Below are 25,360 nucleotides of genomic sequence, written 5' to 3'. Positions count from 1 at the left end.
GTATTTTGAGGTTTAGACAATTTGATAGTATTCATTTTTTTTGAGGTTTTTATGAATAACACCTCTTGCCTTTTTTGGTTTATACACTTTTTGTTGACAGGGAGCAGACACAGTCTCTATAGGATAAAGGGAATTGTTGGAATGGAAGAAATCATGGGAGGGTGACAGCTTTAGAGAAACTGCAGAGAAGCGTGTCGGACTGCAACTCTGCCTCCTGGTCTCAACTCTGGCCCGGTGGATTCATAAAATCAGCTTCTAATAAAATCTGTTTCTAGATATGAGAGCAGCACCATCCAAAATGGGATGGATGCCGTCTCTCCTAATCAGACCAGGTTTTCCCCAAAATGTTTCCCAAATGTCTATGAAGACCATGTCGTTTGCTGATGTTAAATCGCCAAGGAGCCCTGCAAAACACAAAGTGAACATATGTATACGTATGATATAATTGGGAAATTAACCAAAGTGCAAGAAAAAGGAAGTGACATGTTGCATTATCACCAAAGCCTAGATGGCGACATTGCTGCAGGACGTCAGCTGACAGTTCCCAGAATGACTTTGTCCTCAGAGAATTTATATGTTTGATATGATATGACTAAAAATGTGTTTGTGTTTTCAGATGTCAGGACGACAGACTGAGAGCAGAGTCTCCAGGATCCAGCTGTCTGTCTATGAAGAGTGAAAGGTCCAAAGAGTTTAATCCTCCAGACTTCAGTCATGAACCTGGACCCTCAGAGTCAAAGTAAGAGACTGTTTCTAGTGTAAACTGACCTGAGGATGATTCAGTTCTCAGACGTTAGGGTTAGGGTTAAGGAAACGCTTTGACCCTACAGGGTCTTCATGAGTTAAATGGCCAACATGACAATGAGCTGATAGGACTCAATACATCATCAAGATAAAATACATTATCAGAGCCTGAAAGAATCCCAACAATCTCACAGTAATCTACCCAAACAATCCAAGAGTATCTCAGTAAGTTCAAATATTTGTTGAAAAATGTTTATGATATAAAATCTGAGAGAAAGATCCAGAACAAGAGCTGGACTGCAGACAGTCAGTCAGAGCAGCACTGTACAAAGTACATCTGTCTGCTCATGTCATTATCTCTGAAAACAGGACCTGTGGTTTGTTACAGAGTCATTTGTTCTATCATACAGCTTTGACATTTAAGATAATTAGAAATACCACAAAATGACAAAGCTTTTCTTTGCTTGTCTTTAGTTTTTATGCAGCTGATGAAAGAAATGAGCAGATTCTCAGATTCTCTTTCTTTAGTCTGACATTATTTCTTCTGTGTCAGCAGATTTTCAGCAGATAGTGGTCTGCAGGAGGTTTTAGATGAACATAAGATCAGTCTGAGGAGGAAATGTGAAAGTGTGACTGAAGGAACTGATGGAACAGGAAGGGAAACCCTCCTCAACAGGATCTACACTGAGCTCTACATCACAGAGGGACAGAGTGAAGAGGTTATTACCCAGCATGAGGTGAGGCAGCTGGAGACAGCTTCCAAGATGGATACCCTCCGTGACACTCCAATCAAGTGCCATGACATCTTTAAAACCTTACCTGACCAACAGAAACGCATCAGAGTCGTTCTCACGAACGGCGTCGCTGGCGTTGGAAAAACCTTCTCAGTGCAGAAGTTCACTCTGGACTGGGCAGAGGGCTCTGAAAACCAAGATGTCAGTCTGCTGGTTCAGCTTTCGTTCAGGGAGCTGAACCTGATCAAAGATGAGCAGTACAGTCTTCTCATGCTGCTCCACGTTTTCCATCCAACATTAAAGAAGCTCACAGCAGAGAAGCTCGCTGTCTGTAAAGTGTTGTTCATCTTTGATGGCCTGGATGAAAGCAGACTTTCACTGGATTTCAGCAACAGGGAGGTTGTGTCTGATGTCTCACAGAAGTCATCTGTCAACGTGCTGCTGACAAACCTCATCCAGGGGAATCTGCTTCCCTCTGCTCTGGTCTGGATAACTTCCCGACCTGTGGCAGCCAATCAGATCCCTCCTGCATGTGTTGACAGGGTAACAGAAGTACGAGGCTTCACTGACACCCAGAAGGAGGAGTACTTCAGGAGGAGATCCAGTGATGAAGAGCTGTCCAGAAGAATCATCTCACACATCAAGACATCCAGGAGCCTCCACATCATGTGTCAGATCCCAGTCTTCTGCTGGATCTCTGCTACAGTTCTGGAGCACATGTTGACCACAGAGCAGAGAGGAGAGCTCCCCAAGACCCTGACTGACCTGTACTCACACTTCCTACTGGTTCAGACAAAGAGGAAGAAGCACAAGTATGATGAGGGACATAAGATCAGTCCACAGGAGCTGACGGAGGCTGACAGGGAAGTTCTTCTGAAGCTGGGGAGGCTGGCGTTTGAACATCTGGAGAAAAGAAACATCATGTTCTACCAAGAAGACCTGGAGCAGTGTGGTCTTGATGCCTTGGTTTACTCAGGAGTTTGTACAGAGATCTTTAAAAGAGAGAGTGTGATCTTCCAGAAAACAGTCTACTGCTTTGTTCATCTGAGCATTCAGGAGTTTCTGGCTGCAGTCTACATGTTCCACTGTTACACAGAGAGGAAGACAAGAGAGCTGAGGACTTTCCTGGGACAAGACTACAAACACTGGGACTCAAAACCTTCAAAGTGTTTTGAAAATAACAGTAGTAGCTACCCATCGCTCGATGTCCTCCTGACTGATGCCATGGAGAAATCCATCGAAAGTGAAAATGGCCACCTGGACCTGTTTGTTCGCTTCCTTCATGGCCTGTCTCTGGAGTCCAACCAGAGACTCTTAGGAGGCCTTCTGGGTCAGACAGAGAACAGACCACAAATCATCCAGGGAGCCATCGACAACCTGAAGGAGATGAACACAGATGATATCTCTCCTGACAGAAGCATCAACATCTTCCTCTGTCTGATGGAGATGAATGACCGCTCAGTACATCAGGAGATCCAAGAGTTCCTGAAGTCAGAGAACAGATCAGAGAAGAGACTCTCTGAGATCCACTGTTCAGCTCTGGCCTACGTTCTGCAGATGTCAGAGGAGGTTCTGGATGAGTTGGACCTGAACAAGTACAACACATCAGAGGAGGGACGACGGAGACTGATCCCAGCTGTGGGGAACTGCAGAAAGGCTGTGTAAGTCCAGACATGATCTTTAACATTATCAGTCAGTGTAGATTAGTAGTGTAGTTTTTGCAAATAGACACAGTATGAAATTATTCTCATTATTCTCATAGTAGTTTTATAATTTTTTAGGTCAGCTGTGTGTTTTTCTGGAGATGTTTTCAGTGTTGTGTTTGTGAAACATAGATTTTTCAGTTGGTTGATTATTGCTGTTAAGTTTTTCTGTTTATTTATTATTAACTGTTACATTCTACATTCATTTGTTAAGCTATTCATGTTATTTTGAGTCTTTTTGTTTTCATATAAACCTGATAAATCAAATTCACATTTCAGGTGATTAAACTCTACTGAAAACATAATCATGAATATTATCTTCCATTTCTGCCAATAGATCCCCCTAAATCCTCCACACTGCTCCTTTAAAGTCTTTCCATATTTTGTGTTAAATCAAATCAAATCAGGCTTTATTGTCACTTTGCTGTACATACAACTGCAGTGCAGACAAAATGAGACTGTTTTCTGGGTTCAGGAGAGTGAAGTTAAAAAAAAATTAAAAGAAGTTAAAGTCGTAATAATTAATATTAGGTGAATACTAAAGAAAAAAACAAACACACTCAATCCCTGCAAACAGCCTCCCTCCCCCTGACCCTCCACCTAAGACCCCAACCCTCACCCCTTTCCCCCCACTCCCCACATACCTCCCCAAACATACTGCAAGATGCCCAGTGCAAGATTGTCAGTAAATGTCCACAGCAGCAGACTGTCGTTAAAGTGCCAGTGCTAAGCATTAAAGTGGCCAGTGCCAGGTAAAACACCCATTTAAGCTGTCTCTGGGTTAGTAATAGTGGATATGTCTGTGATTCGGCTGTTCAGTACTCTAACAGCTTGTGGTAGGAAGCTGTTGATGAGCCTGGAGGTTCTTCCTTTTATGCTGCAAGACACAAGTCAGAAGCAGGTGTTTTCTCAAGCTAGGCTAAGAAAGAAACCACACAAACCACCGCTCCCAAGCTTGTTTCTCACCAACGGCAGATCTATTACGAACAAGATCGACGAAAGGGAGCTGCTCGCCGCCAGGAGCTCCTACGTACGCAACTGCTGTGTCCTCGTCGTGACAGAGACGTGGCTGTGTCCGTGGATCCCAGACACTGCGGTATAGCTAGCGGACCGCTCCGTTCACTGTGCCGACAGAGATGCAAAGTCCGGCAAGAGCAGAGGAGGAGGTCTGTGTGTCTACGTTCACAACCACTGATGCACAAACAGTAAGATCCTGAACTCTTATTGCTCCCCGGACTTGGAATATATGTCCGTGATGTGCAGGCCATTCTACCTGCCCAGAGAGCTATCAGTTGTCATCATTATTGCTGTTTATATTCCACCTGATGCCAATGTTAGCAGTTCTCTCGCACCTCTCCAGGACATTATAAACAAACATCAAAGAGCTCATCCCGAAGGAGTGTTTATTGTTGCAAGTGACTTCAATCGGGCTTGCTTAAAAACTGTGTTTCCCAAATTTGTACAGTATGTACAATGTGCCTCCAGAGGGAACAATATACTGGACCGTGTTTATTCCAACATAAAGCAAGCATACAGAACTTCCCACATCTGGGACTATCAGATCACACATCACTGCTGCTCTTTCCTGTATACACCCCTTTTCGGAGGAAGACCGGGCCCACCACCAAGTCCATCAAAACCTGGCCACAGGGAGCTCTGGCTGAGCTACAAGACTGTTTTGCACGCACCAACTGGAACATTTTTGACCCCAGGAGGGGTTGATGCCTCCTCCCACTCTCTTTTGACCACCATCGGTTCGCATACAGAGCAAACAGGTCAACAAGCGATGCCGTCAGCATTGCCCTCCATACCGCCCTGTCCCACCTTGAGCAGCCGGGGAGCTATGTCAGAATGCTCATTGTTGACTACAGTTCTGCTTTTAACGCAATAGTCCCACAGATACGGGTAGACAAATTGCATGCCCTGGACTTCCCTTCCTCCACCTGTGCCTGGATTAAGGACTTTTTAACAGATCGCCCGGAAAAAACAAGACATGGCCCTTACTGTTCCTCCACACTCACACTCCTCTCTCCTGTATACCCTGTACACCCTTGACTGCATAGCCACTCACTCCTCAAACACCATCATTAAATTTGGGGATGACACAGTTGTTGGGCTTATCTCAGGAGGAGACAAGTCATGTTACAGAGATGACATACAGAGACTGGTTAAATGGTTTGACAGAAATAACTTGTTGCTCAACACATCAAAAACCAAGGAGATGGTGATAGATTTCCGGAGGAAGAGGATTGAACCATCTCCTCTCTATATAAATGGTACCCAGGTGGAGAGGGTCCGAACCTTCACGTTCCTGGGGACCTACATCTCTGAGGACCCCTCCTGGTCAGCCAACACCCTGGTAAAGAAGGCCCAGCAGTGTTTGCACTTCCTGAGACTGCTCCGGAAATGCAATCTGGTGCAAAAGCTGCTGGTGTCCTTCTATCACACAACAGTCGAGGCAGTGTTGGTGTATGGCATCACTGTGTGGTATTCTAGCTGCTCTGCTGGTGACAAGAAGAAGCTGCAGAGGGTCATCAGGCCCGCAGAAAATCATAGGCTGCCCACTGCCGTCCCTTGAGGAGATCTCCAGCTCTCGCTGTCTCTCCAGAGCTGAGAGAATCCTCAGAGACCCTCACCATCCTGCCCACCAGCTATTCAGCCTGCTACCCTCAGGAAAACGTACACGAAGCATCAAGGCCAGGACAAATCGCCTGAAGAACAATTTTTTCCTTGGGCAATAAGAACTATTAATTCAGCCCACAAAAAAAAAATCAGGAACGGTCTTGAATTTATGCATGGGTTATATTTATTGTGTCTTCCTGTTTTTATACAATTATGCTTATACAATTATGTGTGTTAGATTATGATTTTAAGGCCTTAATTATTTATATATATATTTTTTTCTTTATATTTTTATATTTTTATCTTTATCTTTATATTTATTAAGTTATTTTATTATGTCTTGGAAGGTTTGATTGGAATCCTATTCTATTCTATTTCTCTCCTGCTGTAGATGAGAGTAGAATCAGGAAACACACACCTTCAGCCAAGAACAGAGGTCTAAATTTATCAGAGCACAATGGGAGAATTCATTATTCTTCTACACATTTGTCTGAGTCAGTCTGCTGAAGCTTCATTCAGCTACAGCTGAACTCATGAAGTCATTTCTTACAGTGTAGCTGTGTTAGGAGGAGACCACTTCAGTCTGTGTGGACCACAGGAAGGATGACTGCCATCAAAGACTCTTTAAATCAACGTGTGACTGTTGGTTGAAGTCAAGAAATGTGAATTTGTCCTTTAATGTTGTTTAATTACACAAAGTTCAGGAAGAAGAAGGTCATGTAAAAACTTCAATGATTAAGAGGATTTGAGTCCAACATGTCTGATTTGATCTTTATCTTCTAATTCCAGACTTGACTGAGGTCAGCAGCATGTTATGAATCTGTGTTGACATGAATAGTTGTATAATATGTTGTGGTGATATTTGGATGATGTGTGTAGAAGGCTGACATTATGATGATCCACAATAAGAGAAGGACAAAGTTCCTCTACTCATGTTAGTGAAAGCTCATTGATTAGGACATATCTGATTGGATTAGAAATTATTTTTATCCACATGATTTATTCTTTATTCAGATTGAGTTCCTGCAGTTTGTCAGAGATCAGCTGTGCTTCTCTGGCCTCAGCTCTGAAGCCCAACCTCTCCCATCTGAGACACCTGGAGCTGAGTGACAACTACCTGCAGGATTCAGGAGTGAAGCTGCTGTGTGGTTTTCTGGAGAGTCCACACTGTAGACTGGAAACTCTGAGGTCAGTTCACTGTCTGTTACTGCTGTAAATCTTATATCTTTAATTCACAACTGAACCTGGTTTATCTTCATCCAGAACTTGAATCCATTCATCTTGAATGAATGAATGAATGAATGAACAAATGAATGAGATTTGAAATAGTTGTTCCATATTGTGACTTTTTCTTATCTCAGAATAAGAATTATTCCTTCAGTTCCGCTGGGTGTTTGGAAAGACACCAACAAATAAAATGTATTAATTAATGTAATGTATTAATGTAATTATTATAAGTAGTAGTAGTGTTAAATTGTATGTTAATAAGTATTTGTGTGACTTTGCTGCTGATTATTTTCCAAAGTTTTCCATTAAGTCCATCTGTAATTTGGGATTCACATACTTACTCCTCTGCCTCCTTTAGCGATAGTGGTATGTGTAATAAATGTAGCATTTTTGAGGCTTGGCTCTGCACCATAGAAAACCACCCCATAACTTTGCTAGCTGGTCAGTCCCCTGTAGTTGGTGCGGACCAGCCTAGTGTAGCATCAGCTAGCCGTCCTACTGTAGCTCCTGTTAGCCGTTCCACAGCCGCTCCCGAGCAGCCAGGAAGCCAGGGCGGCTGGGTGGCAGTCCAAAGGAAACATAGCTTGAAACAACGGCCCATGGTTCATCATCAACCGCTTCACATTTCACACAGATTTTCCTCAATCAGCGACAAACCCGCTGAGGAAAAAACTCTGGTTATTGGCAGCTCCATTTTGTGCAATGTGAAGTTAGAGACTCCAGCAACCATAATTAAATGCATTCCTGGGGCCAGAGCTGCCGACGAATCATATTTAAAAATGCTGGCTAAGGATAAAGGTAGATTTGGTAACATTGTTATTCACGTAATAACACCCGATTACTCCAATTGGAGGTCACTAAAATTAACGTGGATTCAGTGTGTAACTATGCCAAAAGAATGTCGGGCTCCGTACTTTTCTCACCCTCCCATGATTCCTACCATTCCAACAATTCCCTTTATCCTATAGAGAAACTGTGTCTGCTCCCCATCAACAAAAGGTGTATAAACCAAAAAAGGAAAGAGGTGTTATGAATAAAAACCTCAAAAAATGTATACTATCAAATTGCCTGAACCTAAAAACACCACAATTAGATGTGGGCTATTAAACATTAGATCTCTCTTGTCTAAATCTCTGTTAGTAAATGATTTGATAATGGATCAGCAGATTTATTTTAGTTTATTAATAAATACCAGACCTAAGCCTAGTTATAGCACATTTGAAAGCCTTAACCTGAGCCTCTCACATCCAAACTGGAAGACAGAAAAACCAGTCCTATTGACTGTGGTGTATCGTCCACTTGCTGCTAACTCAGAGTTTTTGTCTGAATTCACATAATTTTTATTATTTTTTTTGACAATGATAGCCTTAAGACTGCATTCTATTCAGTATTAGACTCAATTGGCTTCTTTCAAAAATGTTAACAAACCAACTCACTGTTTCAATCACACCCTTGATCTTGTACTGACTTATGGCATAGAAGCTGAATATTTCACAGTATTCCCTCAGAACCCTGTTTTATCTGATCATTCTTTAGTAACATTTGAATTTACAATAATGAACTGCACAGCATCTGGGAAAAAAATTAACTACTGTAGATATTTGTCTAATTATGCTGTTACCAAATATAAGGAAGCTATTCCATCTTTATTATCTCCGTTGCCATGTGCCAGTTTTACAGAGGACAGTGACCTAAACTTTACTCCAGCAGATATAGATTATCTAGTTAATAGTACTGCTGCTTCAATACGTACAACCCTTGACTCTGTTGCCCCTCTGAAAAAGAAGGAAGAAGGAAGCTAGCTCCATGTTAAAAGCATGTCATGAAAAGCTGTAAAGGAAGTAGCTATCCACTAATTTAGAGGAATTCTGCCTAGCCTGGAAAGACAGCTTCATAACGTATAAAAAAGCCCTTCGTAAGGCAAGAACTGCCTATTACTCATCATTAATACAGGAAAACAAGAACAACCCTAGATTTCTTTTCAGCACTGTAGCCAGGCTGAATATGTTCCACATATTATGTGGAACATATCCTGTTATATCCATTCTAATTTTAAAATTATGTTTAAAACCTTTTTGTTTGACAAAGCTTATAATTAGTTGTAGTTACAGTTTTAGTTATTATGACTAAACCTATAGTTAGTCACAATTATTTCTATAGTTACAGTTAAGGATAAAGCCCATAGTAGGGCTGGCTCAGGCAACTGAACCATCCCTTAGTTGTGCTGCTTTAGGCCTGCTGGGAGACTTCCCATGATCCTCTGCACACCTCTTCTCTTTTTCTCTCCTCAGACCCACTCTCACATTTATTAGCCTTTATTACATGTCATTAACTCTGTGTCCTCTCTCTCCTGTAGTCCTGTGCTTGTTTCTCTCTGGTCTCTCTTTCTCTGTACCTTTCTGCAGGTATCTCTGGCTCCGGGGCTGCATGTTCTCTGTCTGTGGTCCTGGCTCCACCCACCTGCTGCTGTTTATTGTCTACAATGATCCATTTCTAACACATTACTATGTTCAATATAATTAACAATCATCACAGCGTTTTGCTTCTGTGCTCTGTTTCCTATCATAACTGTAATCTGCTGAGCACACAGTGTCCACTAACTGTTCTGTAACCTGAATGATGGCCCTCTAACATTGTCCACTGCCAACCCTGTTTGTGTCATGTTTTATACGCTGCATGTCCCTGTCCTCCATTCCCAGCTGTCCTATCTTCCTTCCTTTTCCTCCTTTCACCCAGCCCGGCCACCAGCAGGAGGGTCCCCCATATGAGCCAGGTTCTGCTCAAGGTTTCTTCCTGTTAAAAAGGAGTTTTTTCTTTTTTTCTTTCTTGCTTGCTCTGGGGTCAGACTCTGGGTCTCTGTAAAGCGTTTTGAGACAATTTTGATTGTGGAAGAAGCTATATAAATAAAATAAAATTGAATTGAATTGAAAAATACTTATTGATTGTGTCATATTTAACTGTCATGTCTCCAACTTGTTGAGAATAAAACAAAAGATCATCATCAATGTAGAAACTCCTCATTGGTTAGCACTTGGATAAAGAGCTGCTATTTCTGCTTCACTGAACAAATCTGCGTTTGATGTTTGGCCCAGTTTTCAAATGCAGGTCTGTTAGTTTGCTGTGAGCTGCAGAGCAAACTGAGAGTTTTGTTCCTTTCATTGTCCTTTCAGCACAAATGTTATTTGACTTTTTCTTCATTGTTTCCTCTTCAGACTGAGCAGCTGTAACCTCTCAGAGAGAAGCTGTGAAGCTCTGTCCTCAGTTCTCAGCTCCCAGTCCTCTAGTCTGAGGGACCTGGACCTGAGTAACAACAAGCTGCAGGATTCAGGGGTGAAGCTTCTGTCTGCTGGACTGAAAAGTCCACAGTGTAACCTGGAGATTCTCAGGTCAGATCAAGTTCCAGTTTGTTTGAAATGACTGCAGATATTTCTTGAGTGCATCAATGCTGACTTTAGAGAGGCCCATATCTAATGATTTTCTCAGTTCATTCAATCTCATGAGTTTTTCTATTTTGTTTTAATCCAGCTTCACATATGTGGTCTCCTACCACATCCACCGTGAATACAGGACTGAGATACGCATCGTCATATTTTCTCATCTTGGATTTTGGTGGTGAATCATCGTTTACATAGTCTGAGTTTGTGTTGTTTCGGAAACATCGTATGTTTTCCTTTTTGCCCCAGTGAGATTTCTCCACTGTCCAAAGTTTGCCGAATAAGTTCCACCATGGCAACGAATACAACATTTGTTGTACATCCATAAAATCTGACTGGGGTGCTCTTACGTCAAAACATTAGTTCCGTCTGCACTTCTGAAAAAAAAAAAAAACATCCAGGAGCAATTTGTCCCCCCCCCACGTGGAGAGGACAGGTAGCTGTGCTAATGCTAATGCTAATGCTATCAAGCTGTCACTTTGCTGTACCAACAACTGCAGTGCGGACAAAATGAGACAGCGTTTCCTGGGACCAGGAGAGTGAAGGTCAACATAGAAAGATAAAATAGTAATAATAAATACTAAATAAGTACTAGAGAAGGAAAGAAAATAAACACACTCAAACACACTCAAATCCACTCAAATCCCCCTCCCCCCCCGAACATATTGCAAGACTCCCATTGTGCAAAAAAATTGTGATGTCCATAGCAGCAACTGTCAATAAAGTGCCAGTGCTGTGCGTAAGAGTGACCAGCGCCAGGTAAAACACCCATTTAAGCTGTCTTTGGTGGTGATTCAGCTGTTCAGTAATCTAACATCTTGTCTACCACAAGCTGTTGATGAGTCTGGAGGGTCTGCCTTTTATGCTCCGGTATCTTTTGCCCGAAGGTAGCTGTTCAAAAAATCCGTGGAGGGGGTGTGAGGAGTCCTTAACTATGCCCAGGGCCCTGCTCCTGCAGCGGCTCTGGAAGAGATCTTGGACAGAGGGGAGAGAAACACCAATAATCTTTTCTGCCCCCCTGACTCTTCTCTGTAAGGCTTTCCTGTCCGCCATACTGCAGCTGGAGTACCAAGTGGACATGCAGTATGTCAGGACGTTCTCCACCACGCCTCTGTAAAAGGTCCTGAGGATGCAGGTGGGGAGAGTGGCTTTTTTCAGCCTCCTCAGGAAGTGCAGTCTCTGCTGGGCCCGCTTTGTTATCACTGAGGTGTTTGTCTTCCAGCACAGGTCCTGTGAGATCTGCACTCCTAGGAATCTGATGTTCTCTACTCTCTCCACGGGGTGGCCCCTGATGCTGAGGGGAGCGTGCTCAGGCTGAGTCCGCCGGAAATCAATAATCATTTCCTTGGTCTTATCCACATTCAGCACCAGGTCATTCAGTCTGCACCAGTCCACCAGGTGATCTACTTCCTCCCTGTACATTGATTCATCGTTTGCCCTGATGAGTCCCACCACTGTGGTGTCATCTGCAAACTTTGTGATCAGGTTCCCCTCATTTCTAGCTGCACAGTCGTGTGTCAGCAGTGTAAACAGTAGTGGACTGAGTACACACCCTTGGGGAGAACCAGTGCTCAGCGTTATAGGTTTGGAGATGTTTTTTCCAACCCGAACAGACTGTGGTTTCTCTGTCAGGAAGTCCTGGATCCAGAGACATGTGGCGGTGTTCAGGCCAAGTAGGAGGAGTTTCTCCACTAGTGTCTGTGGGATGATGGTGTTAAACGCTGAGCTGAAATCAATGTACAGGATTCTGGCGTAGGTGTTTTTGTGGTCCAAATGAGTGACGACTGAGTGCAGGGTGGTGGATATTGCATCCTCTGTGGAACGGTTGGGATGGTATGCAAACTGGAGGGGGTCAAATGATGCAGGGAGGCTGGCTGTGATGTGTGGTTTGACGAGTCGTTCAAAGCACCTCATCACAATCGGTGTTAGTGAGACAGGGCGGTAGTCATTCAGGCACGAGACAACTGGTTTCTTTGCCACTGGTACCATGGTGGATGTTTTAAAGCATGTAGGAACGGTGGCCTGACTGAGCGAGATGTTAAAGATGTCAGTCAGGACCTCGGCCAGCTCACTAGCGCAGTCCCTCAGCACGCGTCCCGGGATGTTGTCTGGGCCCGCTGCTTTCCGTGGGTTGACCCTCTTCAGGATCCAGGATCAGCTGGCCCAACAATTGGTAGAGGGTCAGCCCTCCTTCTGGTTGTCGGGTTTGGTTCCTCAAAGCGTGCAAAGAAGTTGTTGAGCCTGTCAGGAAGGGAGGCGTCGTCGTCCTCGACCCTCTGTCTGGGCTTGTAATCTGTCAGCTCCTGGACTCCCTGCCACATTCGTCTGGTGTTACCTGTGTCACAGAGGTGTCGTTGGATTTTCTCTGCGTATGTGCGTTTCGCAGCCTTGATCCCCTTGGATAGTGCAGTCCTGGCAGAGCAGAGTCCAGACTTGTCCCCCGCCCCACCTCAGTTGTCATCCACGGTTTCTGGTTGCCACGTGCCCTGAAGGTCTTGGCTACCATGACATCCTCTGTACACTTTGCAATGTTGCAGGTTACCACCTCTGCATATTCCTCTATTGCTCTATATGCGTCGGGAGAGTTCGTGTACACCAAGTCCAACATGTTCTCTCCTCTGGTTTTAAAGTCCACACATTGTTTGAACTTGGAGAGCACAGTCTTTAAGTTGGTGTGATTGAAATCCCCTGCGATCACTACGAAGCTGTCCAGGTGTTTTGTCAACAGCTCACTGATGGCGTCATGCAGCCCTCCGAGTGCATCGTTAGCGTTAGCATTAGCGTTAGCGCCGGGGGGAATGTAAACAACCGCTACGATCATGTTGGTGAATTCCCTCGGCAGATAGAATGACCGGCATTTCACGATGAGGAACTGAGCCAACTGAGAGCAGTGTTTGGTGGCTAACGTGGCATTGATACACCAGTCTCTGTTGATGTAGATGCACAGGCCTCCACCTCAGCTCTTACCAGAGCTCGCCGTGTCTCTGTCCGCCCGGAACAGTGTCGTCCCCTCCAGCTGTATGGCCGCGTCTGGAACGTTGTCCTGGAGCCACGTCTCCATGAACGCAAGCACACAACAGTCTCTCCACTCCCTGCGGGTTGTCCTCAGCAAACGAAGCTCGTCTAGCTTGTTGTCAAGGGAGCGAACGTTGGAGAGAAGGAGCGATGGCACTGCTGGTCTGATGGGGTTAGCCTTTAGCCTAGCGTGTGTCCCGGCTCTCTTCCCCCTCTTTTGTTTACGCTCGCAGCGCTTTCACCTTCTCCTACCTTGGATGGCTGCCGGCGTAGTCTCCGCTAGGATTCCGTGCTGGCTTAGGATGTCCAATTTACGCTGAAGGAGCGGTTCAGAGTTTATAATGAGAAGTGGATTTACGGAGGAGAGTGAGTCTGTTTTTTAACTGCAGAGCAAAGTCACATGGTCAGTGTGTGAGTCAACAAGTAAACAGCTGTAGCCATGGTAACTGAACACAGCAGTGACAGACAGCTTAAGCTTCAAAATCCTCAGACTCAAAAATCAAGACTCAAATTTAACAGACTAAACCTAGAAACTGGTAAATGGTTGCAAAATCCGTTGCAGTCATTCACTGTAGTATCCATTATTATATTTTAATGTGCTTAGAGCCCAATGAATATAACATATCTAACTGTCCAAATACTTACGGCCTTGACTGTACATATCTGTTTATTACTGATTGTGTCATATTTAACTGTCATGTCTCCAACTTGTTGAGACATGAGCAAACTGAAAGTTTTGTTCCTTTGAATGTCCTTTCAACACAAATGTTGACTTTTCCTTCATTGTTTCCTCTTCAGACTGAGCAGCTGTAACCTCTCAGAGAGAAGCTGTGAAGCTCTGTCCTCAGTTCTCAGCTCCCAGTGCTCTCGTCTGAGGGACCTGGACCTGAGTAACAACAAGCTGCAGGATTCAGGGGTGAAGCTTCTGTCTGCTGGACTGAAGAGTCCACACTGTACCCTGGAGACTCTCAGGTCAGATCAAGTTCCAGTTTGTTTGGAATGACTGCAGATATTTCTTGAGTCCATGAGTGCTGACTTTAGAGAGGCCCATATCTAATGATTTTAACAGTTTATAAAATCTTTGAGTTTTTCAGCCTATTTTGTTTTTTTTTCCAGTTTCATATTCTTTTGAGCTCACATTATGAATTTTGGCTGATATACACAAGATCACTTATGCTTTGTTATAATGAGGTTTATATGATTAAATGTCAGTGTTAATTTCAGTTCAGTTCAAGTTTATTTATATTACATCGAATCATAACAGAAGTTATCTCAAACCACTTCCCATATACAATACCAGTCAAAGTTTGGACACACCTTCTCATTCAGTGTTTTTTTCTTTATTTTTATTATTTTCTACATTGTAGATTCATACTGAAGACATCAAAACTAGGAAGGAACACATATGGAATTATGTAGTAGTTAACAAAAAAGTGTTCCGCATGGTTGGGGTCGTGGGTTTGAGCCGCACTCCGGACGGCACCACCTCCCACGGACTCACCACCTGTGGGAGGTGCTGTAGGACTTCGGTGCATTGTGGACTGGGTGGGAGTTGCCCCCATGACCTGGGCCTCGACCCAGATAAGCGGTAGATGAAGACATGGCAAAAAAGTGTTAAACCAACCGGAAGACATATTTTAGATTCTGCCAAGTGGCCACCTTTGACAGCTTTGCACATCCTTGGCATTCTCTCAATCAACTTCATGAGGTAGTCACCTGGAATGGTTTTCCAACAGTCTTGAAGGAGTTTCCCGAGGCGCTGAGCACTTTTTGGCTGTTTGCCTTCATTCTGCAGTCCAACTCATTCCATCCATCTCAACTGGGTTTAGGTCAGGTGATTGTGGAGGCCAGGTCATCTGACGCAGCGCTTCATCACTCTTCTTCTTGGCCCTTATACAGTTGGAGACAAAAGTATTGGCACCCCTGTCAGTTTGACATGTTTTGCATAAAGCAAGGGCTTAATGCAATTTTTTATTGAAGCAAACTCAATGAACATTTCAAAACAATGATGTGATCAACAAATAGCAAGAAATTATTTTGCAGTCTGACAGAAATTTTACAAAAACATAATTGGTTGGTGACAAAAGTATTGGCACTTAGCAGTTAGTGCTTTGTATGTCCGCCTTTGGCCTTTACAACTGCTTGTAATCTGTTCTTGTAGCTTGATATCAACTGCTGACACCTCTGCACAGATATTTTGGTCCATTCTTGCTGGCAGATGGTCTTCAGTTCAGTCAGACTGGAAGGCTTTCTTGAAGCAACTGCAACTTTCAGATCTGCCCATAACATCTCAATTGGGTCGAGATCTGGGCACTGGGATGGCCACTGTAGAACAGAAATCTTCTTTTCCTTCAAAAATTCTGTTGTTGATTTTGCTGTGTGCTTTGGATCGTTGTCATGCTTAAAGTAGAAACGTCGACCCAGTAGCTGCCTTGCTGATGGGAGCATTAGATCACAAAATATTTCTTGATACATGGTGGCATCCATCATTCCTTCTATGATGTGAAGAGTCCCTGTGCCTGCACTACTGAAGCATGCCCAAACCATGATGGAACCGCCATTGTACTTTACAGTAGGCACCAGATGCTTTTCGTCCAAGGCTTGTCCTGGCTGTGTCCAAACATAGCGAGGGCTGTTAATTCGGAAAAACTCTATTTTTGACTCATCTGACCACAGTACTTTTGAGAAGAAGCTGTCAGATTCACTTACATACTTCTTAGCATACTCCAGTCGCATCTTCTTGTGGACAGCTCTCAGGTAAGGCTTTTTGATGGATCGACATCCTCTGTACCCATTTCTGCTTAGTGTTCTCTGTACAGTTCTTGTGTGTACAAATGTTCCAGATGTTTCCAAGTTTTTCCTGATATCCTTGGCTGTAAGACCATGGTTCTTTCTGACCTCTCGCACAACTTTTCTAGCACTTCTGTTCTCAATCTTTCTTGGATGTCCACATCTAGGCCTGTTTTCAACTGTAGCAGTCAGGTTGAACTTCTTGATAATTCCTCTCACTGTTGACTTAGGCATTTCAAACTTTTCTGCAATTTTCTTGTAGCTGTTCCCTTTCTGGTGGTCAGTTACAATGCACTTTCTAACTTGCAAACTGACTTCTTTAGACTTCACCATGATGCTTGGCTAGTGGGCAAGTGCAAGTTGAATAAAACTTGGCTGTCCCCCTTTTTATCTCTGGATAAAGCCATCTAACAACTACCGACAGGTGTGTCAACACTTAACAACCCTTTCACACCTGTCTGCATGATTCAGTCTTGTTAACAAAATATAAAAGGTGCCAATACTTTTGTCACCGACCAATTACATTTTTGTAAAATTTCTGTCAGACTGCAAAATAATTTCTTGTTGTTTGTTGATCAAATCATTGTTTTGAAATGTTCATTTAGTTTTCTTCAATAAAAAAATTGCATTAAACCCTTGCTTTATGCAAAACATGTCAAACTGACAGGGGTGCTTTTGTCTCCAACTGTATAGCCTGGAGGTGTGTTTGGGGTCATTGTTCTGTTGAAAAACAAATGATGGTCCAACTAAGCACTAACCAGATGGGATAGCATGTCACTGCAGAATGCTGTGGTAGCCATGCTAGTTAAGTATGCCTTGAATTTTGAATAAATCACTAACAGTGTCACCAGCAAAGCACCCTCACATCTTCCAACCTGGATTATAACAGTAGTCAAATAGGGCTGTTAACTGTGTACCAACCCTACAACTGATGGTCTCAAACACACTGACTGAGAGAATGCCAAGAATGTGCAACGATGTCATCAGAGCAAAAGGTGGCTGCTTCAATGAATCTAAAATATAAAACATATTCTGGTTGATTTAACTTTGTTGTTAACTACATAATTCCATATGTTCCTTTATAGTTTTGATGTCTTCAGTATGAATCTACAATGTAGAAAGTAATAAAGAAAAACCACTGAATGAGAAGATGTGTCCAAACTTTTGACTGGTACTGTATAGCAGGTCTTTAGCAGGTCTCTGTACTGTAGAATATTATCTACAGACCCAACATTTCCCCCAAGAGCACTTGGTGGCGGTGGCAAGACAAAACCCTTTTAGCAGGTAGAAACCTTGAACAGAGCCCGACTCATTGTGGGCAGCCGTCTGCCTCGAGCAGTTGGGTTGCAAGAAAGAGAGAGAGAGAAAGAAGGAGGGGAGGGGGGCAGGAGGTAAGGTACTATGGGCTCCTTGAAATAAGATGGTGTGTGACCATTGAGGGCTTTGTAGGTAAGGAGCAGAATTTTGAATTCTGGATTTTACAGGGGAGCCAATGCTGAGAAGCCAATACTCCAATAGGAGTAATGTGATCTGGTTTCCTGGTTCCTGTCAGTACTCATGCTGCAGCATTTTGAATCAGCTGGAGAGTCTTTAGAGATTTGTTGGGGCAGCCTGATAATAAGGAATTGCAATAGTCCAGCCTAAAAGTAACAAACACATACTTTTTCTGCATCATGAGACAGGATGTGCCTGATATTACAAAGGTGAAAAAACAGCCCGTGAAGTTTCTTGATGTGGGAGTTAAAGGACAAGTCTTCATCGAAAGTAACTTTACAGTGGCGCTGGAGGCCAGAACAATATCATCAGTCAGACTTTGAGTTCAAAAGCAGAAAATTACTAGTCATCCAGATTTTTACTCCCTTAAGACATGTCTGAAGTTTAGTTAACGCATTGATTTCCTCTGGCTTTACTGACAAGTACAACTGGGTATCATCCACATAACAGTGAAAGTTTATGGAGTGCTTCCTTTAATGTTGCCTAAGGGAAGCATATATAAAGTAAAAAGAATTGGTCCAAGCACTGAACCTTGTGGAACTCCATGCCTAACTTTTGTGTACATGGAGGACACATTGTTGACATGTACAAACTGAAATCGATCTGATAGGGTAAGACCTAAACCAGCTTAGTGTGGGTCCTTTGATGCCAATTAAATGTTCCAGTCTCTGCAGTAGGATATGATGGTCAATGGTATCAAATGCAGCACTAAGATCTAATAAGACAAGCACATAGACTAGTCCTTTCTCTGATGGTCATTTGTAACTTTCACTAATGCTGTCTCTGTGCTATGATTCACTCTCAATCCTCACTGAAAATCCTCAGATAAATTATTGTTGTGTAGAAAGTCACACAGCTGATTGGCAACTGCTTTCTCAAGGATCTTAGAGAGAAAGGGAACGTTAGATATAAGCCTGTAGTTGCATCAAGCCTGTAGCAGTAGCCTGCATCAAGAGTAGGCTTTTTAAGAAGCGGTTTAATTACATCTACTTTACAGGACTGTGGTACATGGCCTGTTAGTAAGGAGGAATTTATCATCCAGTAGAGAGGTGCTGAGTAGGGGTAAAATTCCTTGAAGGGCCTGGTGGGGATCAGGTCTAAAAGACAGGTTGATGGTTTAGATGAAGAAATTAGAGAAGCTTGCGCTGCCCACAAGTGGCCACAAGTTACAGCATCTCCTGCTTACCATTGAGCTTTTTCTTCTTTCATAGCTCTTGTTAGTTTTTTTTATTTATTAGTTCTCTCTTTTACTCCTTACCTTAACTGCACTAAGAGGACCAAAGTCACTGTTTTTGCTCTGGTCCTCGTTCTTTTATTATTATTATTTTCTTTTGCCATCCATGTTTGTGTCCGGAGATTGCATGTGTGAGGTGAGATGTTGACAGGAGGAGAGCTGTGATTAATGGACAAACCTCTCCACCTGCTGAGACACAGCTGCCCTGTACTTACAACTACTAAACAATTTAATCAGAGGATTCAAACTAAATCAAATCAGGTACCAACATTAACACAGTTACAGTCAAGACCTGAAGTATTTGGACAGTTACTGTTCTTCAGGCTCTGAGCTTCAGCACATTGAATCTGAATTAAAATAATGGATCTTACATTAAAGAGCCAAGTCTCAGCTTTAATTTGAGCAGGTTGACGTCAGTATAGAAAGAACTGTGTGGGAGATTCAGCCCCTTTAGTGGTTCAAAAGTAACTGGACAAATACACATGAAGATTTAATATTTAGTGTAAAATCCTTTGCAGGTATTGACTGTAGTATCCATTATTATTATTTTAAAGTGAATGTGCTGAGACCCCAAAGAACAAAACATGTCTAACTGTCCAAATACGTATGGCCTTGACTGTACATGTCTGTTTATTACTGCTTGTATCATATTTAATTTTAAAGATGATCATCAATGTAGAAACTCCTCATTGGTTAGCAGGTGGATAAAGAACTGATATTTCTGCTTCACTGAACAAATCTGTGTTTGATGTTTGGCCCAGTTTTCAAATGCAGGTCTGTTAGTTTGCTGTGAGCTGCAGAGCAAACAGAGTTTTGTTCCTTTGATTGTCCTTTCAACACAAATGTTATTTGACTTTTTCTTCATTGTAACCTCTTCAGACTGAGCAGCTGTAACCTCTCAGAGAGAAGCTGTGAAGCTCTGTCCTCAGTTCTCAGCTCCCAGTCCTCTAGTCTGAGACACCTGGACCTGAGTAACAATGACCTGCAGGATCCAGGAGTGAAGTTTCTGTCCGCTGGACTGAAGAGTCCACACTGTACCCTGGAGACCCTCAGGTCAGGATCCATCAACCTGTTTAGCTAGATTTGCTCATATCTGATCAGTGGAAAAACAGCCAACTTGTGTAGGATTGTACAACGTAAATTTGAGTTCTGTTGAGTTCAGCAGAACTTTCCAGACTCAGACAATTATTATTTCTCTTGTTTTTGCTTCAGTTATTGATTTTTTAAAAATCCTACAGATACTGTTCAAGGAATTTGCCTTAAATACATTGAATCTGGACCAAAATGGACCAGAACCGAGAACAAAAATATGAACAATAAAGAACAACAAAACAGACCAGCAGGTGTTGACAGAGGGTTCGGTTGCTGTGTGATGTTGTGTGTTTCTGCAGGCTGTCAGGATGTCTGATCACAGAGGAAGGATGTGCTTCTCTGGCCTCAGCTCTGAGCTCCAACCCCTCCCATGTGAGAGAGCTGGACCTGAGCTACAATCATCCAGGAGACTCAGGAGTGAAGCTGCTGTCTGCTGGACTGGAGGATCCACACTGGAGACTTGACACCCTCAGGTATGGAGAGACCTGCTGCAGCCACAGACAGTGTGTGATAGAGGAGGAAGAGCTGGAAACATTTAGTGTGTCACAGCTGATGACAGATCTCTACAGAAGTGAACCAACAGCACTTTGAGCACTCAGAGTGCTTTCACCACAACAACCCCAAAGACTTTAGATCAGGGGTGGGCAAACTTTTTGGCTCAGGGGCCACATTGACTTTTAAAATTTGACAGACGGGCTGGGCCAGCACCAGATGCATTCATATCAAACTTAAACACAGAAAAGGCATTACAGTGTTAATGCTTACATTCACTTTTAGTGGGAACAGTGTTGTTGATCACCCTTTTTTGCCAGTGCATCAAAGTCTGGTGTTAGTTTTGTTGTGGCAATTCTCAGAACAGATCTGAGGTGTTCATCACTCAACTGGGATCTGTGGGGTGCTTTGTTAGTGTTCATCACACTAAAAGTCTGTTCACACACATACGTAGAGCCAAACAACACCAGCATCCTCCGTGCCATCTTCTGGATGTTTGGAAATTTGGCTGCGCTTAATGAAGCATAAAACTCATCCAGTTTAAGAGAGCTGAACCTCTCCTTTAAGACGGTGTCACACTGGAGATCAATCAGTTCCAACTGCAACTCCTGTGGCGCCGTTTCAGGGTCTTGTGTGAAGGGACATGACACCAGCTGAAGTGACTTGTCAATTTTTCCAAAATTGGAGAACCGACGGCAGAATTCTGCATGCAGGTCGTCCAGTGATTTCCCGTATTTTTTCACACGTCAAGGGGCCTCTTTCAGCTGAGCCAGTGTGGGGAAATGAGCAAATGACTTGTTTGACATTTGCTTTGAGAATAAAGCTAGCTTGGTTTTGAAGGCTCTGACGTTTGTGTACATTTCATGCACAAACTGGTCTTTCCCTTGTAGCTTCACGTTCAGCTCGTTCATGTGTGTCAGTATGTCCACAGCAAAAGCTAAATCACAAAGCCAATCGGTGTCACTCAGCTCAGGAAAATCCTCAGCTTTCTCAAGTAGCTCCAAAAATGAGGTAATCTCCTGTTTGAGCTCCCACACTCGTTGACAAACTTTCCCCAAACTTAACCAGCGGACATTGGAGTGGTAAAGCAAGTCCTGGTGATCAGCGTCAGTTTCTTCAAGAAACTTAAAAAACTGACGATGTTGAAGACCCCTGGCTCGAATAAAGTTAACGAGTTTCACAACTGGCTTCACTACGTGGTCAAGCTGCAATACGGATTTACACAGTGCTTCCTGGTGAATTATGCAGTGTAAGAAAATTACCTCCTGCTCGGGGTTGTCCTCTTTCACTCGCTCCTGCATTCTTTTGAGCAACCCGACGTTTTTTCCTGTCAGATTTGGCGATCCATCTGTGGTAATGTTGGCGAGCGTACTCCAAGGTAGCTTGTGCCTCTTGATGACCCCCGACACGCTGTTATACAAGTCCTCTCCCCGCGTTTTCCCCTTTAGGGATTCCATGGCCAAAAACTCCTCCGTTATCTCAAAATTGTCATTAATCCCTCTGATGAAAATTAAAAGCTGAGCGGTGTCTTTTATGTCATTACTTTCGTCCAGTGCCAAGGAATATAATGTAAATGACTCCGCTTTTTTGTTTAGCTTGCTAGCTAAGTCTTCATCAATTAGCTCAACACGGCGAGTCACTGTCCTGCGTGATAAGCTAATTTTTTCAAATTTGTTCTTGCTCTCAGGACACAAGATGCCTGCTGTTTCTACCATACACTCTTTGAGAAACTCCCCTTCGGAAAAAGGCTTGCTAGTCTTTGCTAATTTGAATGTCAGCAAATAACTTGCCTTCGTGCTTGATTCTTGGATGGCAGTTTGTCGGATAAAAGTGTTTTGCTGAGCCTGCAAACTAGCTGCCAACCTCTGAGCGGTAGCCGCCCGTTCTTGCGTCGACTGGTTGTTAGCATAATTAGCATGCTTGGTGGATTCCTTTAAAACTGCAACCGTTTCTTGGCAAATAAGACATACCGCCTTTGACCGGACTTCGGTGAAAAAGTATTTAGTTGTCCATTCCTTTTTAAACACTCGACACTCACTGTCGACTTTTCTTTTCTTTGGCCCACTCATTGTTGCAGATCGCTTCATAGCAGTAGGAGAGTAATAACAGAGAGTAGCCCGGGCTCCGCAAAATCAAGTCAATGTATCACTGCGCCTACTGCGCCATCTGGTGGAACACCAGGCATTACAGGACAAGGTCAAATGCATGCAGTCATAATTATGATATGATTTGATTTGGGCAATTCTCTACCAATCTTCGGCGGGCCGGATTAAAAAGACCAACGGGCCGGATGTGGCCCGCGGGCCGTAGTTTGCCCACCCCTGCTTTAGATACATGTTCAGTGCTGACACACTAATAATTACATCCCAACAATAATAAGACCATCTACACTGCTCAGAGACATTCATCTGCCAGTGTCTCAAACCAAGGAGGAAATGAAATCAGGTCTCTTTCCTCCATGTCACCAAGATAAGGACTCCAGGTCCTTTGTCTAGTTGCTGAATGAGCAGAATAATCAAAGCATCTGTGTATGAGAGCCATGTAATGTCCATGTTTGCATGCTGAAAGAGAACGTGCTGGTCTGACCCTCCTCCTCCTTTCAGGGTGGAGCCTGGTGGAGTCCAATGGTTGAGATCAGGTCTGAGGAAGTGTAAGTGTGGTTTTCATATGATTCCTGAAAACAAAGGAGCTCACATTCAGCCATCTTCAAAGTGTCAATCAATGATCAGGTGATAGATCAATAACTGCAGCTGTGTTGTGTCTTCTTCTCTCCATCAGATTTCTGTGAACTCACCATCGACACAAACACAGTAAACAGAAACCTCAAACTGTCTGACAACAACAGGAAGGTGACACATGTGGAGGAGGATCAGTCATATCCTGATCATCCAGACAGATTTGACCAGTGGCCTCAGCTGCTGTGTAGTAATGGTCTGACTGGTCGCTGTTACTGGGAGGTCGAGTGGAGAGGAAGGGTTGATATATCAGTGAGTTACAGAGGAATCAGAAGGAAAGGAGACACAGAAAACTCTGTTTTTGGAGAGAACGATCAGTCCTGGAGTCTGAGCTGCTCTGATGGTCGTTACTCTTTTTGGCACAATAACAGAAAGACACGTCTCTCTTTCTCCTCCTCCTTTTCATCATCTTCCTCTGTCTCTGACAGAGTAGCAGTATATGTGGACTGTCCTGCTGGCTCTCTGTCCTTCTACAGAGTCTCCTCTGACTCACTCATCAACATCTACACCTTCAACACCACATTCACTGAACCTCTGTATCCTGGGTTTAGTTTCTGGGAGTCTGGTTCCTCAGTGTCTCTGTAGAGTGTAGCAGGGAGAGTCTCCTCCTGTTAGAGCTGTCCTTGAAAATAGTGGGGCGCGGTGCGATGCCGGGGGGGCGCGTGTGACCCTGGGGAACATGCTTTTTTTTTTGGGTACTAGAATAAAGTGTAATTGCACATCCACTACAGAAGGTGGCAGTGGCGCTCTCATTGTCAGAGTGTGCACAGGGAGTATAAAAGCTATGCTGTAGGCGATATGAAGTGCAGTGAACAAACCCTCAAGAGACACCATGGAAAAAGGGATGAAAAGAAATGCGGAGAGAGACAGAGGTAATGAGACAAACGAAAGTCACCTGAAAGCTAAGACGAGGAAATATGACGAAGCGTATGTAGCGCTTGGCTTCACTGTGAATACAGTGGGAGACGAGGAAAGGCCGGTGTATTTGTGTCTTAAAATGTTGGCAGCAGACAGCATGAAGCCAAATAAATTAAGGCGTCACTTAAAGACATTACACCCCAGTCACGCTGATTGCCCGCTTGAGTTTTTTCAGCGAAAACGTGCCGAATATTGCCAACAATCATCCCGCTTTGTGAATGCTAATTCAGTAAACCAGCGAGCACTGTTAGCATCATATAAGATGGTGTACCAAATTGCTCAGTGAAAAAAACCCGGAGGAGCTGATACTGCCTGCAGCATTAGACGTGGTCTCTGTTATGCTGGACGACGCAAGTGCTGCGAAAATAAAAACTATCCCTCTGTCCAATGACACTGTTGCCAAGAACAGCTGGTAGATAAACTCAAAGACAAACCTTTTGCCTTACAATTCTATGAAGCAACTGACAGGAACAAAGACTGTTTATTGCTTATGTACATTTTGACATGACAAACTCCCTGTGTGAGAATCTACTATTTTAATATGTCAGAGACAGAGCCACAGCTGAATAGCTATTCAAAATGCTGGACTGCTTCCTGACTGAGAATGGGCTAAAGTGGGAGAACTGCATTGGTGTTTGCAGTGATGGTGCACAGACCATGGCAGGGATGAGAAAAGGACTCTGGGCACTCATCAAAAAGGCCTCACATAATGCTGAGTGGACACACTGTGTTATACATAGAGAAGCACTGGCCTCAAGGCACCACATTGAGACTGAGGTTCACATCACAGACACTGAGTGAATTCTACCTGAATGTAGAGAGGCAGTATCCACTCTTAGGGCAGAAGGCTATGGGCATTCTTCTTCCTTTTGCAACATCATATCTTTGTGAGACTGGCTTCTCTGCTGTTGCTGCACTGAAGACCAAGTACAGGTCCCAGCTAAACATTGAGCAGGAGCTGAGAATTGCAATATCATGCTTCAAACCCCTCTTCGAAAAGCTGTGCACTGCAAAACATGCTCAATGTTGCCATTAATCCTGACTTCCTCATTTTGATAAAAAAAAAAAAAAATCAGCACAAATTGTTTTATTCATTTTTGTTTTGTAGGTTAAAGTGTTTTATATA

The 25,360-nt window shown here is 43.4% G+C and overlaps 1 protein-coding gene across 1 annotated transcript; it reads left to right on the top strand.

Moving 5' to 3' along the window:
• Positions 1-1,403: 1,403 nt before the first annotated feature.
• LOC121191499 (NACHT, LRR and PYD domains-containing protein 3-like) lies at positions 1,404-25,360 on the top strand (the record flags this gene model as incomplete). Its single annotated transcript, XM_041052667.1, has 7 exons — positions 1,404-3,139; positions 6,818-6,991; positions 10,243-10,416; positions 14,278-14,451; positions 19,877-20,050; positions 20,389-20,554; positions 23,377-25,360. Coding segments are annotated over 7 exons (3,123 nt in total), but the record flags the coding sequence as incomplete, so codon positions are not given.

The sequence above is a fragment of the Toxotes jaculatrix genome, chromosome 13, assembly GCF_017976425.1.
Source record: "Toxotes jaculatrix isolate fToxJac2 chromosome 13, fToxJac2.pri, whole genome shotgun sequence".
Taxonomy (NCBI): Eukaryota; Metazoa; Chordata; class Actinopteri; family Toxotidae; genus Toxotes; species Toxotes jaculatrix.
The sequence above is the reverse complement of the archived record's forward strand: the minus strand, read 5'-3'. Positions and strand labels throughout refer to the sequence as shown.